General features: G+C 37.4%; 1 protein-coding gene across 2 annotated transcripts in view; it reads left to right on the forward strand.

Moving 5' to 3' along the window:
* The window catches only part of LOC139962645 (probable E3 ubiquitin-protein ligase HECTD2), a 47,201-nt gene extending 29,123 nt beyond the window's left edge, over positions 1-18,078 (forward strand). For both annotated transcript variants that reach the window (XM_071962804.1, XM_071962803.1), the window contains exons 17-20: positions 4,500-4,700; positions 10,098-10,246; positions 11,185-11,281; positions 11,998-18,078. In XM_071962804.1, coding sequence (XP_071818905.1) covers positions 4,500-4,700; positions 10,098-10,246; positions 11,185-11,281; positions 11,998-12,183 — 633 coding nt within the window. In that variant the 3' untranslated portion in view covers positions 12,184-18,078. The remainder of the gene's footprint in view (positions 1-4,499; positions 4,701-10,097; positions 10,247-11,184; positions 11,282-11,997) is intronic.
* Positions 18,079-18,523: the final 445 nt, after the last annotated feature.

Genomic DNA, 18,523 nt, shown 5'->3' on the forward strand with positions numbered 1-18,523 from the left:
TCTAGGTTAAGAGTTGGCAGCAAATTACGTTAAGGAAAGATAACATTCTGGAAGCATAGATCTCTTAGTTTGAGGGGCGGGGGGGGGGGTGGGTAAGAGGGGTAAAAATGGTATTAATGGCTTGGCCAAGATGTCACTTTGTTACAATTCAATGTAAAATGAAGCATTAAGTTAGATAAGAAATTACGTTTTTAAAGGAGACACAACAGTGGACATCATTTTGTATTGAAGAAATCATATGTGCATGAGACAGGTGGCAAAGCCAAGGGACACAAGATCCCCCTACCCTCCCCTCCCTAGTTTTGTCATACAAATTAAAAGTTCCCCATTTCATTAATAAGAAGCATTCCATTTTGTAAATGTAAAGCACCCTTCTGTTATTTGAAATGTACCCTCTTGTATAAAAATAAAAAATTTACTTCAAAGAGCCATTTTTGTTCAAAAAACATTTTGAAGCGATTCTCCCCCGTCACAAGTGACATTTCTCCCTGTCCTTTCAAAGTTTGCCCTTCTCCCTCCCCCCATGTCCCCCCCCCCACCCACTCACTGATTGAACTCTCTTGGTTGTGCGGTTTTCAAAGTACTGTCAGGAAGACGAAAAATCAGCAAAAGAATCGCGCTGGTTGGACAGTCGTGATCTAATGAATATGCATACATATTACACGTTGTTCATAAGGCCTATAACAATATTTACTGTACATACCTGCTGTTGTTACGTGACTGTTGGTACAGACTGTTTGGTTTCAGAAGTCGTTGACACTGATTAAGAAATGGAACACAATTTTTCTCAGATTAGCTGTCACCTGTAATTAATAACACACGGATGACTGCATCTAACTGGTGCAAGATATTTTTTCCATACCGGGGAATAATCGTGACAATAGAATGGGACCATTGTCCTCAAAAAGCCACAGCATTTGTGACTTCTTTCAATCTCTCCGGCTTTGTTTCGGATGATCAAAGGGACTCGGGGAATTTATCAGCGATTGATAGGTTAAAGCAAGCAAGCAACAACCTGTTGAATTGTTCCGCCGCCGTGTCAATGACATATTCTGTGCTTCCAAAAGGTTTACGAAAGGTTACAAAAATTGCCAAATCATGGCTTTTGTGAAGTTTACTTTAGGACAACTTTTTTTTGTACGGGTGGTCTACATTGGTCAACAATTGTGTATGATTTCACACCAAAGAGAGATGAGCAAAGGGTGTTTTCAAAATATTTGTTAAAAGGATGAATTTTTAAATAGTTTATATTGATCTTCGGATAAAAAGCTTGCTTTGCACAAGAAAATATGTTTTCTCGTTACAGAAAGTGACTCTATGCTAAAGAAGCAGATCTAGACTGTTTTACTAGGATCACAGTTTGATTCAACGATCCTTAAAAATCATATTTCGGTGATTGATGTTGATTCAAGGTTGACAAATTTCTACACATTCTTCCATGTTTGATGTCAAAACTTTCATCCTACTCTTGCGTTTATGTTATAGATTTGATATGTTTTTTTGTTTTTTTTAAAAAGCTGCTATGGACCATACCGAATAATGTCGTGGTGGTGATTGAGCCAAGAATCATATTTTTTTGTACATAAAATTTTCAGTCACATCACATCACAATATCCACAGAAGTAGAATAATGTGAAATTTTGGTGAAATTTTATTAAAGAGAACCTTGAAGCACAATGAAGCAAACATTCCAAGTGTTTCACAAAATTTCAATGATAAAATCCATAGAAAGATTCGTAAAAGGAATGAGGAAAATAAAGGTTTTTTTTTATTCTTTTTTGAGGAAATGACTAACCATGGGAGCATCACAGACCAGACATGGGATTACACTTCCTAGAGTAAGGAAGCACTGAGACAGTCATTGAAATCAGTTACATTCGATCAAACATATTTCAAAGTTACAAATTGGGGATATTGAGATGGGGGCTTATCAACTCATAGTGTGGAATTGTATATGTATCAGTTTCTAACACGAAATACTTGATTTTCGGTGCCGTTTGTCCAAAATTGTTGATACTGCTCAGATTAAAAGCATCTGGGCAGTGTTGCTTCTTTAGACTGGTCAGTGACTTGATTTAGCAGCCCTGCTTAGAAGGTCAAGCTTCACAAATAATCCAGCACATGTGTAAACAGGTTGTTACACTATACATTTAGCTAGCCTAGTACATGTAAACATATATTACACGTCATGAGACATATCGAAAATCGTGAACTGCCGTATATTCCGTTGAGACATTAAGACTTAAATGAGGTAGGAGATTGGTGTCTGCTAAGTAGACACCGATAAACACATCAGGAATTATGGGTGTTTCAAAAAAAAATATGAAAACAGACAAAAACAATATTTTTCATGAAATGTACAAAAAAAAAAAAAAATTATCGATTTTTGCTCAATGCCCCCTTTTGACTCATAACAATATGAACAGGAATGTGTCCAGGATGGTGGGTAAACTGGGTAACCGTTTTAGTTCACAGAGTGGATGGTTCTTTCGCAGTACTCTGTTCTGGGTTTTTTTTTTTCATGAAACTTACATAAACAACAGCGTTGTTTTATGATGGTTAAGAAGTATCGTTCGGTGTATGCAAACAATGTAGCCAAGGAATTTGACAAAGTCATTGGGATATTTTGGTCTTTGTGAAGTCTTTATCAGGATGGTTCATTCACAGCTTGCATTGTCAAGCGGCAAAATATCTCACTTTTTATTGCCTTTTTTCTTTGTTCTTTCATTCTTTCATTTGTGTTGTTGTGATCAGTGCTTTTGTGCAAAAAGCACTAAAAAGTTAACAATTCAAGAAGTTCATTGAAAACAACTCACCTGTAGATTGATTTCATCTTGGGGTCTCACATTAACATACTTTCTTTGGTTAATAAGCAACGTAAAGATGTACAATAATCTTAATGGGATACTAGGTTCTGAACTGAGGTTTTCATTGCCTAACAAAAATCTCCAGGATATTATATTTTTCTGTTATCTTTAGATCAACACCATATCCATCATGTGAAGCATTTTTGTGAGGCAAAAACATATATTTATATATACAGTTTATTAAATTAAGTGATTTTAGTTTGTTAATGCATCTGGCAACAGTAGAGGTTAAGGAGGTTGTCATGGGACAAGAATGTTTTACACTCGTTTTCTCAATATAATGTTTGATTCAAGTAATCAAAGCTTGTTCGTATGTGGTAGATGGATAGATGGATATATGGATATATGGATGGATGGATGGATGGATGGATGGATGGATGGATGGATGGATGGATGGATGGATGGATGGATGGATGGATGGATGGATGGATGGATGGATGGATGGATGGATGGATGGATGGATGGATGGATGGATGGATGGATGGATGGATGGATGGATGGATGGATGGATGGATGGATGGATGGATGGATGGATGGATGGATGGATGGATGGATGGATGGATGGATGGATGGATGGATGGATGGATGGATGGATGGATGGATGGATGGATGGATGGATGGATGGATGGATGGATGGATGGATGGATGGATGGATGGATGGATGGATGGATGGATGGATGGATGGATGGATGGATGGATGGATGGATGGATGGATGGATGGATGGATGGATGGATGGATGGATGGATGGATGGATGGATGGATGGATGGATGGATGGATGGATGGATGGATGGATGGATGGATGGATGGATGGATGGATGGATGGATGGATGGATGGATGGATGGATGGATGGATGGATGGATGGATGGATGGATGGATGGATGGATGGATGGATGGATGGATGGATGGATGGATGGATGGATGGATGGATGGATGGATGGATGGATGGATGGATGGATGGATGGATGGATGGATGGATGGATGGATGGATGGATGGATGGATGGATGGATGGATGGATGGATGGATGGATGGATGGATGGATGGATGGATGGATGGATGGATGGATGGATGGATGGATGGATGGATGGATGGATGGATGGATGGATGGATGGATGGATGGATGGATGGATGGATGGATGGATGGATGGATGGATGGATGGATGGATGGATGGATCGATAGAAGGTATGATGTGCAACAAGGCCCATAAACAGTGTTTGATGGAGGTCATCTAAGGTCAAATTTAGATGCCAAAACCCGAAAATTGTTAAGTTGATATTTCAAATAAAAAGGGAACGTTGACAAAATGTCATACCTCGGGCATTCCACTGTCTCATAATGAAAAGAGGGTCTTGTTGCTTTATGCCCCCCCCTTCCCACCCTTTACCGCCCGGGAATTAGGTCGCAGATAAAAATTATTCCTCTGTAGCTAAATGATAATGCCAGATCTTCCAGTTATAGATTTTACAGTACTTACCTAATTATGCATAATAAATGTCAATATTCATATATGTAGATGAGAAAGACATGAGTGTATAGATCTCTGGGTGATTTTTCATTTGTCCAGAATTGAAAAATTCCCCCAAGCAGAGTTGCTTGATTTATCAAAGGAAAATATTTTTACTTAATGCAGGAACTTTTAAATTGTGAGGACGACGTCGAAGATGTCTTCTGCCAGACTTTCCAGATCTCTCACACGTCGATGGGAGAGACGGTTACGATCGACCTGAAACCGATGGGATCTGAAATCCCCGTCACAAACAAGAACCGCGGAGAGTACGTGGACCTCTACGTCAAGTTTCTGCTGGTCGATGCCATCCAAAGGCAGTTTCAGGTAAGTGTCTGTACTTCTCCACGTCTGTTGTGGGTGTCTGCTAGCTTCAAACGAGTTACTCAGGAAGATGACTAAAGACAGTGGCACTGATGCAAGTAAAAAATGTCTGCTAGCTTCAATCTAAGTACTAGGACAATGACTGAAGATGGTGGCACTCATACACGTCGAAAATGTAAAACGTAATAAACGTCGAAAATGTCTGCTAGCTTCAAACTAGGTACTGGGATGATGACTAAAGACGTCGGCACTAATACATGTCAAAAATGTCTGCTCGCTTCAAAGGAGGTACTTAGGACAATGACTAAAGCCGGTGGCGCTAATACACATCGAAAATGTCTGCTAGCTTCAGACTAGGTACTAGGACAATGACTTCAGATGGTGGCGCTAATACACGTCAAAATGTCTGCTAGCTTCAAACTAGGTACTAGGACGATGAATAAAGACGGTGGCACGGATACACGTGAAAAATGTCTGCTAGCTTCAAACTAGGTACTAGGACGATGAATAAAGACGGTGGCACTGATACACGTGAAAAATGTCTGCTAGCTTCAAACTAAGTACTAGGACGATGACCAAAGACGTTGGCACTGATACACGTCGAAAATGTCTACTAGCTTCAAACTAGGTACTAGGACGATGATTAAAGACGGTGGCGCTGATACAAGTTGAAAATGTCTGCTAGCTTCAAACTAGGTACTAGGACGATGACTAAAGACGTTGGCACTGATACACGTGAAAAATGTCTGCTAGCTTCAAACTAAGTACTAGGATGATGACTAAAGACGGTGGCACTGATACACGTCGAAAATGTCTGCTAGCTTCAAACTAGGTACTAGGACGATGACTAAAGACGGTGGCACTGATACACGTCGAAAATGTCTGCTAGCTTCAAACTAGGTACTAGGACGATGACTAAAGACGGTGGCACTGATACACGTCGAAAATGTCTGCTAGCTTCAAACTAGGTACTAGGACGATGACTAAAGACGGTGGCACTGATACACATGAAAAATGTCTGCTAGCTTCAAACTAAGTACTAGGACGATGATTAAAGACGGTGGCGCTGATACAAGTTGAAAATGTCTGCTAGCTTCAAACTAGGTACTTGGACGATGACTCAAGACAGTGGCACTAACACACATTGAAATTTTGCAGACGGCGCTACACGAATGCAGGAATTTTTAGAGTAAACCCTTTTCAGAGTTAATCCTTGAATCAGAGCGAGTCACCGCTCTGTCGCAATGAACAAGAAGGTTCGAACAAAAGTTAGCATTCTTCTTGTTGGTTTAAGAAACATTTCAGACGCATATTTGCATATCTGAAAGGTGATTGAAACAAGCTGAGAGCTGGGATGAAACTGAGATGCTGCCTTGATCATGATCCTGTAATGTCCCTGCCACCCCCTGTATACTTTGTGAAGAATATTATATATTAAGAAAGATGTAATTTAAAGGAAATGAGTGGTAAGGCCCATTATAAAACTCTGACTTAATAAGTCCTGGAGCGTAAGAAAAGGACGAGCATTTCAAATAGTTCTTACTTCATTTATCATTATTGTAAGTTTGCTTCTGGAAGTTTGACGTCATTTGACGTTGAATTTATTTTTCCCATCTCATGACCCGCCTTTTTTTCTGCCTAGTATTTTGTTTTTCATTATTTGTGTGTTTGAACTCTGTTCTAGTTGCTTGGTGCAAAAAAAAAAGGTCGACGTTATATCGGCCAAGTAGTGCCATTCCAACCTACAGTATATTGTTTATTTAAAAAACTTAATTTTGTATTTGATGAAGTTTATTTTTGTTTGCCAGATTTTGTTTGCCCATTCACCTGTAAAGTACAAACCCAGGTAGATTTTGAGGACTTGTATGAACCCATAGTTTGTTGACAATGTGGCTCTCGCATACTATTGTTAGGTTTTGTGCAATCTGCATTTTTGAAGGTCAAATGATTCTCCCAGACACTTAAAAAGAATTTTCCAGCAAAATTTCTCCTGGAAAATAATTGCCAAATGATTCATAAAAGTCATTGACATACTGTGGAAATCAATTATTGAATATTTTTACTAAGAGATTGTCCGATGAGTTTCTTTATGGGAACTTGAAGGTCATTCGGTAACTTTGTTAGGTCATGCGAATTTAGAAGTCTTATAAAAAGTTTCAAAATAAAATAAAACTGTTAGCAAACTGCTTATCCACTAGAGAGCCTGTGTAGGAGAATGTGTAAAAGTAAGTTGGCCTGATGTTTCGATCCTAGCAGGATCTTCTTCAAAGGCTATTACTTGTCATTTAGCCTTTGAAGAAGATCCTGCTAGGATCGAAACATCAGGCCAACTTACTTTTACACAAAATGTTTCAGTCAGAGAAAAATTTATGCTTTGAGAGTGGCACTGTGACAGCTAAATCCATGTTAAAGCTCGAAAGGAAGCACTCGAGCTTTTATCCGACTTTTAAGTACATCAACGAAGAAAACATGCACGAGGCACATTTCTTGTCCCCAATCAATACGAAATCAACGAGAAATGAAAATTTGCGAGGAGATTAGTGCCACATCAATCAGGAAAAGAGATTGCCTGAAAAAAATAAAGAAAGAAAAACACCTGGGAGACTCGAGGGTAAAACCAGGAGAGTTGGCAGGACTGCTAATCTGTGGCAAAACAATGAGCTAGTGTGTTTTAAAGGCATTGAAGCCTCACCCCAAACCATGTGCCGCGCTTTGAAAAAGTTAACTTTCCGTTGCTTGCAAGTCAAGTTTTTTTCTTGTCGCTACAAAATGCAGACTGTAATGAAACCTTGATACCTTGTTATCTTTTATCTAGACCTGAGATGTCTATCGCTGCTATTTACACTGTGCTGTGGGTATTGACCGTAGCTGTATGTATTGACTGTACACTAGTGTCTAATTACAGACGGCAGCAAGCTTTGTGTGTATTTTCTGGGATCGATGGTGGTGTCTAACACTTCAGTTACACCTCATTCGAAACTAGTTCAGATTACCGTCATCAGACATTTCTTTGTGCGCGAGTCTTCACTCCCTTTAAGTCCATGCTTTCCCCCAAAAACTTTAGGCACTGCACATCTTCTGACAATTATATATTAGAGTGCAGCTCGGTGACACAAAGACGAGAAACAAAAGCAAAAAGCAAGAAAATACAACAACAAGGTCGCAAGTTCACAACCATATTAAAAGGTAGATAACAATAATGGCATTAAAAGAAAAATAGGCTTCTGTATTGATATTTCTGCTTTTTATTGCCTTGTTTGTGCGAATAACAATCCCAGCCGTGTATGGTATCAACAAGAATATTAATAGTACTCGTGATAATACCATTATCAACTGATCTGTTTTTAATATTTTTTTCTAAATTGTTTTCAATTGTCGATTTGGAGCCTCTTGACTGAGTGTTAATGAACTCTTGCTCAAAGCACCACCGGGGGCGTGTACATCACGTTCTTTTACAAAGTTGTACAAAGAGTTTAAAAATTCACACGTGGCCTATTATGAGATATTATATTTAAAGTTTGGTTTACGCTGGTTATATCACATTCTTTTACAAAGTTTTACAAAGAGTTCAAACTCCTATAGTGCTGTTTTAAACACACCTGGCCTAGTACGAGATATCCTATTTATAGTTTGGTTTACGCTGTTTACAACTACAGTAGTTCTTTTACAAAGTTTAATATCATATCGTTAACTGTATTATTGCGAGCAATTCAAGATTTGCTGTTATGTTATTCCTTTGTTCTGACAATCTTTGTTTCAAGGACACTGTACATAGGTTTGTGGCCTACGGCGACTTTTGGAAATATCTTATCGTCTTCTTTGAAGAAAGAGGAACTTCATATCATTCAAATTGATATACATGTGCTTGTAATTTAGGAGTTAACTTATTAATGCCTAAAATAAGGCCTAAACTCCACGTCATAGTTTGGCACATATTTAATGTCAAAAAATTCCCCAATTTTTTTGGGGGGAAATGAATTTCTGGAATTTTCCTGGAAGGCAAAAGTAAAAGTACACAATGATGGTTCAGTATCTAGTTCAAAGTTTAGCATCAGTCCTTTGTGTTTCAGGCCTCGAAATTCAGACTATTTAAGGGCTAAGTGTCAGCCGATCTTCCCATTTGCTACTTAGCAAAACTAAAACACTGTCATTTATCTGTCAGTGCAAAAATAATGTTGCATGCTTTTGTACTTAAAGGGTGTGAAGACTCGCGCAAAAATAAACATCTAATGCCAGTAATCTGACCTAGTTTCGAATGACGTGTAACAGAAGTGTTAGACACCACCATGGATCCCAGAAAATACACACCCAGCTTGCTACCATCGGTAATTAGACACATGTTAGTGTACAGTCAGTACATACAGCTGCAGTCAATACCCACAGCACAGTGTACAAACAATACAGCGATGGACATCTCAGGTCCAGCTAAAGATAACAAGGTACCACGTTTCATTACTGTCTGCATTTTGTAGCGACACTTGCAAGCAACGGAAAGTTAACTTTTTCAGATGGCAGCTGGTGGTTTGGGGCGAGTGTTCAATGCCTTTAAATCAAGGAAAATGCAAAGTGGCAATTTTTTATTTTTTTTATAGCAAGTGGCTAAATTTGTTGGCCAGGTTTAATATTGATTTCCAAACCTTTTTAAAGAATTATTTTTGGTTTGTATCCTATGAGCAACGTTTTGCGTTTTGTCGCCGTCTTCCCACCCTGTTGACATGTCCATCGAGTTTTTTACATGTATTCATCACAAAACAGCAAACAGAGATATTAGCCAAGTTTTTTTCTCCTGCCAAGAGCATTAATTGGCAAGTAATTAAGGACTTCTGCAGATAATGAGTAGAGTGTCTCCCGACAAATTCCTCATTTAAAATTAATCGCATCAACTATTTTGAATTCAACCAATCAGCGAATAGCTAACATGTTAATTTATGAAATAAAATAGATTCATTCACAGCAATCCGAAAAAAAGTTGTCTCGTTATCACAGCCATACACAATGTACACAAATAAACAGCATGCAGCATGGTGTTGTAGTACATATTGGTGTACTGGGTTGCTTACGCCACCGGCAAAGTGAAAATTAATTACCTCAATATTCAACGATGCTCATAGAATTAAAATATTCATATTATGGGCGGGGTTTATTGAGATCCTAACAGAAAATATCTTCAAGAAAAAGCAACGTTCAAAGTTGTAATTTTTTTTAACTTTTATCACACCATTTGGAGAAAGATTGGAATAGATAAGCCAGTTATGTATGTCGTTATGGCATCGTGGGTCAATGAGGTTGAGAAAATCATAGGAAAGGAAGCAAAAAGCTGCATTAATAGCTGTTGGGGAAAATTGAGAATTTCTCACTGTATGAAAATTGCTTGATTTTTGTTTGTCTATTTTGTCATAGGCATTTGCAAAGGGTTTCCATTCGGTATGTGGAGGAAGAGCTCTTGGACTGTTCCACTCTGTGGAAACACAGCTGCTTGTCTGCGGGAGGAAAGAACTGGACTTTGCTACGTTAGAAGAGAGTGTGACCTATGAGGATGGATACCACAGGTGAGGTCAAAGTTGACAGGGACATAAGGGTGAAACAGGGGAGGAGTAGGGCATGAATTACTAGGGCTAGAGTCGCTAGGTCCTTGGTACAAATATTGCATCCGATGGCTGTGACAAAAACTAGCACCTCTTGCATCCTCCTCCTCAACTTCCAACACTTCAAATGGTTGCTTGCTGCTCTTGCGTTTCGGAAGGAATTGCACACCCCGGTTCCAAACCAGTTCACTCCCCTGGCTTTGAAACAGTCAGCCATCACTGTGAAGTACAGTCTTTTGACGGACGTGGAAGGGATTGAAAAGATGTGGAAATGGAATGGATTCATTTCCATGCATGAAAGTTGATAACGATAAAAGGATTTAAGTGGATTAGATCAGACTACTTCTGGGCCCCAGTTTGTGTTGACCAGGTAGCATATATGTTGTTTGGTTAAGATATATATGTACCATTTAGAATAACTTTCCAACCTGTGCTGCTAGTACAAATGAAATACACATACTAATATTTCTTGGTTTAATTTTCTTATTGTGTTTAAATATTTAAGTAATACGAAATATATCATATATTTTCAAAAAAAATCCATGGGGAAAACGTACACCAATTTGAGACTGTTGCTCCGTAAATTTTCCTCCTAAAAAAAATCCGCGTTAACCAAACGGCAAAAAACTAGTACTTTCTGAAATACTAAATAATTAAAAATAAATTTGTACAGTTTAGTAACCAGCACAAAGGCTAGGAAGAGTCTGGAATAGTATGATATTTCTTCTCCACAGACTACAATTTTTCATTTTTATCGAATGGTTTTAAACTTGAATGCCATAGATTGACACTCTTTAAAGATGGTTTTTCAATATTAATTTTTTCTTGCTGTATCTGGAATATTATGGCTCATTTCCTTGTCCCCCTCTCAATTTTCCTTATTTTATTTTATTTTTTCGCAGAGAGCACAAAACTATCAAAAACTTCTGGACGGTGGTGAGAGAGATGACCAACGAACAGAAGAAACAGCTGCTCCACTTCATCACAGGAAGTGCGAGGGTAGGTCAAAGGTTAATCATATGTTAGTTTATACAAGTCATATTGTATTGATTATGCAAAATTAAGATGTTACTTTATTTTTTTATTTTATATACTTTTTATACTAAAAATGATGCGGAAAAGTATTAGGATTTCAGGCTCGAGATATAAGCTTGGGAAAGTCCCTGGTATGAGGTACAAATCAAATGGGCGCAATGGTCTCAAAATAGGCAGCAAACAATATATTAAACCATATTTCAAGTTTTCAGATTGCATATGCAAAGAGTGGTATCCTTCTTTGATAAACAAGAAATTAGTCACAACTGTCACTTTATTAGTTTTATTATTTAAATTAAATGCCCCTCTTCCCATTCAGCCCCTCCTCCTCTCTCTGCACACTAATCCCCTCCCCTCCACTCACTCCTTCAACAATTTCTTCCTGAAAGAGCTCCTCTGAAGACCAAACAATAACCAGAGTATATTACAAAGTAAAGAACATTTGAATCAGGGTGGCCATCTTCTCATTTCAAACATTCTCAAATGACCAATAAATAATCTTATCTACTGAATTTCATTCTTTTCCTTTCTTTCTTTCTTTCTTTCCTTCCTTTTTCGTTTCTTCTTTTTTTTCTTCAATTTTACTCGCTCCTTTATAATTTCTTTGTGGGTGTGTAAATGAAGTCGAGGTAACAAAATTATTTTCATTTTTTTTCACTTTTCCATCGTTACTAACTCAGGTCCCTCTACGGGGTTGGTCCAGCCTACCCATCGTCATCCAGAAGAACGGTGCGGACTCCGCCCAGCTCCCGACCGCCATGACCTGCTTCAACCGACTCCTCCTCCCAGACTACGCAACGGTCGAACGCCTTCGTCAAAGGTTGTTTCTGGCAGTCCAGTTCAGCAAGGGATTTGGCCTGACTTGATCATGTTTTCTTCCCCCCCCCCATCCCACCACCACCCCCATCCCACCCCACCACCCCCATGTGGGGGTTGTGGATGTACTATGCAGCATACCTCGTTAATCAGACCTACCAGAACCCAAAGTGAGTAAGTGGGATTGTGGGCAAGGGTCAGAGAGGCATGGGGCGGGGGGGGGCTGAAGATAGGTATTTTGAACAAGGCCTTTTAGTGTTATATTATCAGCAATAGTGGCGGCTTAACATGGCGATCTTATAGCCTGCTGACAGGACATAAGATGATGACGAAAAGGGTTGCCACGGAAACCTAAAATAAAATAAATTAGGTTCTCATTTATAAAAGGTCAGAATTTTGAGAATGATATCACTGTAACTCTCACTACAGTATAGTGAAAGATTCACTTGCTTTTTAACTTCAAGTCAGTTCAATTCAGCAACTTAAGTTCAAATCAGCAAAATAGATGATTTTCTGACAAGAAACAGGTGCCTTGTTGAGGTTTTTTTGCCATTTTAGATTAAGATTAATTGTATGGTTTTAATTAAAGAAAAAAATTTGTAAAATTTTGATGTACTAAATTATATTTTGTTTGATTATATTTTAATTGGGGCAGTTGAAGGTGTATTGTGTGCTAATTGAGTGGTCCCTGCAGCCCCAAGATTGTAATATTTAGTTGAGTGAGCGCTTTGCATAGCTTTGGTTTTAATAAACAAAATAGGCACTGGAGTGTAGAAACAATAGACAAACGTTAAAACTAGCGTAGAAAAGGTTAATTTGGAATATGAACAGATAGGTGTAAGAAACGGTAATGTTGAGGAAAAAATTCTCTACGTGGTCCACTGTGGAATCGTCCGTTGTGGTCCGGGTTTCCACGGATACCATTAATAACAGAAGGGTATAACCTTGGATTGGTCGATCGAACCAGAACGAAACACAGACCAGCGCTGCTCAGAATATAGACTCGCAAGTTTAACAACCGTGACAATCTTTAAAGAGAAGCAAAAACGAAAGAGAAAAATTGAGAAAAGTTCTCAATGTGACAAAATATTTCAATCCTCCGTTTGGAATACTCTCAGCCATTGCAATATGCAAATGAGAATATTCAAAAATCACCTTGGAACACAATACAACGTTGGATGTTGAATAGGTGTTGCTCTTACTGACTTCTTTCCTCTCCCTTAACACTCATCACCCCTCCCCCCCCCACCCCACCCCATCCATGCTCAACACTAACTTCAGTTACTGTTGTACAAGTTCATTCTTGGTTGATAATTTCTACACTTTTAGTTTTACCCTATCATCTCGTTGCCATGGCGATAATGTACTTGAAAGCCAATCATGTGTAAACACTACATATCAATCATTGATAACTTGTATTTTTTTTTTTTCAGTTCTTACAGTAATAACATTTACCAGCCTTGCAAGAGTAAACATAAAAAAAACCAGCCCGGCTGTTGTCAATCATTAGGATTGTTCAATTTTGCCTTGATTCAGTTACAGAAATGTTCACAAAAAAATGTAACTTATTGTCATATGTGTTGGTGCAATCAATTTTCTGTGACAGAATGGAAATAAAATTGATTTTTTTTTTTTATGGTCTGAGAAACTCAGCATTATACATTAGTTAGGAAGAAACATATGGATGGTTTTTAGTCATTGTAACTTCTTTTTTTCTGGCCAATTTACACTTTTCTTTTTTTAGCTTCACCTTCTCCATTTATAATGCTCAAGTTTGGTTCAAATGCCAATTTGGTCTTGCGTATTTTAACATTTTATGAACCTTTCATGATGACATTTTCACAGTATCGTTTTTTAATTTTCAGGAAACTTTCTTCAATCTCACAAGTGCAAAGTTGTTTGGCCAAGTAATAGTGAGCCAATTAGCATTGAAACCATCTTATTTGGCTACTGTTTTCTCCCCACTTGGACAGTTTATAATGTAACATTTCAGGTCGAGTTTTATAGATTTTTTGTATTTAAATCTTAAATATATACTTAATGGCATAGCATTGTAGTTTGGTTGTTTACTATCCAAACTTAACTAAACTAAACTTAACTAAAGTAAGTAAAACTCACCTAAACTGAACATAGGTTAAACTAACCTAAAGTTTCCTACACTGAACTAGAAATACATTAAACTGAATTACACTGAACTAAACTCACCTCTACTAAGGGTACCTAAAACTAAACTTACCCTCATCTAAAGTTACCTAAACTACACTAAACATACTTGACCTACTGTAAACTGCAGTTTGAACTGAACTAACCTCAAACTTACCTAAGCCACACTTATTACAGTACATAAAACTAACCTTAACTATAGGCAGGGGGGGTAGGAAGCTTCCAAAAAGTGGGGGGGCACAACATCAGAGGGGCACTTTCTCATTCCACAACCACCACTCGTAATGCTATAAACCGATACACACCGGCCATATCACTTAAATATATATAATGTGTTAATGTTCTATCAATACTATTTATTGAGATTGTTTATTGTTAACCATGCTACAAAAAGATATGGGATGCCATTTAAAAATAGCATGAACAATTAAAAATAAATAATTTAAATAAAATATTAAATTTAACAAAAGCTTAAGATTTCCAAAAGACAGTTCCTCATCAAAGGGGCACATTTTATTGCCAGTAGGGCACATTTGCTATTATGGAAAAAAGTTGGAGGCATGTGCCCTTCCCCCGGCTCCTACCCCCTGACTATATATGCTCACTGTGAAGTGTTAATTGGGTGACAGGTAAAACAAACCAGATTTGTGAATAAATTTCTTAGTTTGGTTCAGTTCTAGTTTTACGTTTAATGCAGCTGAAGAAAGGTTTTGGTCAAACTGGCTGCTCTGAGTTTTATTGTCCTTATTTAACAGAATTTCAAGTTGACAGCTGAATTTTCTATTTGATTTGCTAGAAGATATCTGTTACTGTATCATACTCAACTATTTATATGAAATATAAAAAAAAAATACCTTGTAAACATAATTTGTTACCATAGTGCGTGAGAAATCACATTAAAAATCCAAGGGAAATCGCGACACCTTGCGCGCGAAATTCGTGAAAAATGTAAGGTACCCTGGAAAACATGAATCTGTTGCACCAGATATTATGCAAGAACTCATGTAAAAACAATGGAATGTAGCATTAAATTTGTGGTACAGAATTTTCTTTATTGGACTAACCAGTTAAATGAATACTTTATTAAATTAGGAACATTTAACCCATTGAAGCCACATAAATCTGTTAGTTAGAATGACCGGTTGTCATTGTGTGAATATTTAAATATTTGGATTTATAAATTAATGAATTGACTTGAATATTACAAGTCTTGGTCTAAGCTGAAACCCCAGCGCAAAATGAAGTTGTTTAAAGCACTGAAATACATCTTGAATTTCCATATAAAAACCCAACATTTAAAAGAAAAATTTGGTTTTAATAGGAAATAGGAGTTAAAAAGCTTCTTTAACCTTTGACCTGAAATATTTGAATATCTGCTACATCCAAATAGCAATTGCAGTGAAGGAGGAATTTACTTTCCTTCTTCTTCTTCCTCTTCTGCTCAGCTGGTAATGTTTGTATGATAACTATACAACATGATTAATGTATTCATGATCGCATAAGTCTTGGAAAAACCTGCTTAAAAGATTCGAAATTCAGATATACACCGTTGTGCAATCTGTCACAGGGGTTGTATTCTCCCCTGGCTTCAGATGCTGTAAAAATGTTAAAAGTTATTTGATGGTGATGAGATTTCTCATTTTTACATTTTTTTTCCTTTCTTTCTGACAATAATGATTTTGTTACATGATTGATAGACACGAAGTATGAATTAAGGTTGTACTGGATTCGATGGAAAGGTTACCTTATCCCAGAGATGGGATTCCTCATATTGTCTGCTCTTGTATAGCATTGGGGAATGTTGAAGGAACGGTTCCTCTAACCACACGATCCCCAAACCCCCACCCCCCTCCCACCCCCCCTCGTAAATCTAAGAAGGATTGGCGTGTGTAGAATAAAGTGCCTTAGACTCAAAGTAAATTGTCATTTTAATGGTGTCTATAACCTCAGTCAGCTGCACCCAATCCCCCACCTCTTATGTTACCCTCTTTTGACCTACCTTCCTTCAGTTTAAAATTGCTACCAGGAAATGTACAATTTCGAAATCGTGGAAGAAAAACAAAGTTTGTAAAATGATATGCCACTTCAAATTAGCAAACTAAACCAGTAACAATTTTAATTTGAATTATTTGTTATCAGAGGTTTCAAATTTTATGGTTTTTATAGCTAAATTTCATTTTTGAAGAAAAAAACGAACTTAATTTACAGGTGATTATTAGGGTAGCAATCTGACCTCATTCTTACTTTTTTTTGGAAGTGTGACTTATTCTTTATATAGAAGAAGAAAATTTTGTATAATATATAAGCTTTTATGATGAGTCAAAAAATATAAAAAAATCTTTGTGTAATTTATTACAAGAAAAAAAAAACCACAGATGTATTTAGAATTATAGGATCTTATGTACAGTCACTTGTTATAATATTGTATCAAATAAAATATTTGTAATTATCCAATATTATTATTATTTATGTCGATATCAGTACATTGTGATAATTGTTTGAAACAATGCATCTGTTTCTTTCTTTTATCTGTTTAGAATTTTTTTTATAAAAATGTTTTTGTTTTGTTTCGTTGCTTCAAGTGCTAATAAATAAGAAGTGTGAAGATTGGATTTGGTTTGAATATATAATCCTCTCTTTCCCCCTCACCTTCCTCCCCCCCCCCCCTTCCTTTCCAAATTACTTAGAAGTTGCAGTAATGAGACATTTCAGGTGGAAGACAATCTTTCACTTCTTGGAAAGACTAAAATAGTTCACACTGGGTGGTGCAACAAATCCAGTCTCAATATCTTGTTTCTTAACCGTAGATATGGTTGTATGAAGGTAAATAAAGTTTTCAGTTCAATTCTTGTGCTAAATGTAAGGTCACTCTTCTGTTGCCAGATACATTATAAAGAAACGAAGAGAAAATCACCAAATTTGCCATTTCTTTGTGATAAAATACATGCCATCGGGATGCTGGTTTCAGCAAAACATTTACAGTGCAGTTTTGAAACACAAACCAACAACTTTGCACTGGAATCTCCTTTTAAAGGGATCATAAAAAAGGTGGAATTAAAACATATCTAAGACAGGAGCGATACAAGACCAATTGACCCAATGCAATAGTTCAATAATGAGGATTCGATTACCGACCCCCTGGGGGTCCACATCCCCTGGGGTCCACATCCCCTGGGGGTCCACATCCCCTGGGGGTCCACATCCCCTGGGGGTCCACATCCCCTGGGGGTCCACATCCCCTCGAAATCTTGGTGATATAGAAATGATCATGTTATACAACTAGGAGACACTACGGAGAAACTAATTGTATTTTGAAAACTATGATATGATATCTGAAAAAATTAAGTAAGTAAGGGTAGACTATTTGGACTATTGCGGGAACTTGCTTACACCTCTACCCCCTCCTCTCCATCCTACCCCTCTAGCTATCGACTCGTAGCTCTTGGTAAATCTACCTTTTGCTAATAAGGAGAGTATTGTTAATAACTGAATTAAACAAGGCAATGCCTTTTGCAATGGTGATATATCGCAGCTGAAGAATTAATTAGTTAGACTTCTGTTTTTATTTATATCCCTGAAATGACGTTTCTGTGTTATGTTATATCTATATAGAGATGTTAGAGCGTTTGATTTTAAGTTGAGGTATCCTTGTTAACAAAGGTTCTGTTGCGAGTGTATTTATCATTTTTGTTTTAAGTTCACCGTCAAGTTTTACTCATATGCTTTTATTTAATTTGTACTAGCAAACATGTTTCATTACTAAATACATCGAATAACCTTCATTTCTGCATGTCGATTTGCTTTCTTGTGTATTTCTTGTGTCAAGAAAGATAAAACATGTTCATTCGTTCGAATTTTCAGTGTATGATTATTCAACGTGCCTTTCAGTTTCACGATTTCCACTGTAAAATGAAACTTTTAAGGAAAGTATAATGCAAATGTTATGAAGTACCGGAAGGGTTTTCTTCATCTGATATGTATATATGACATGAAACTCTAGATATGGTGTTGGGTGGGCGGTGTGTGTGGGGGAGGGGGGTGAGGGAGGGAATAGAGCGTCTATAACTTTCACCTTGTTTTTCAGTCCTATAATATTTCAATCATCATTTTGCACTTTCTTTTGATTTGTTCAGTTTTTGTTGTTGTTGCTATAAACGCCAATAGGCTAACACACTGATACACCCCTCCTGTAGGACACGCATTTGTTTCAACCTCATGTGAGGAAAT

This window comes from Apostichopus japonicus, chromosome 21, assembly GCF_037975245.1.
Source record: "Apostichopus japonicus isolate 1M-3 chromosome 21, ASM3797524v1, whole genome shotgun sequence".
Lineage (NCBI taxonomy): Eukaryota > Metazoa > Echinodermata > Holothuroidea > Aspidochirotida > Stichopodidae > Apostichopus > Apostichopus japonicus.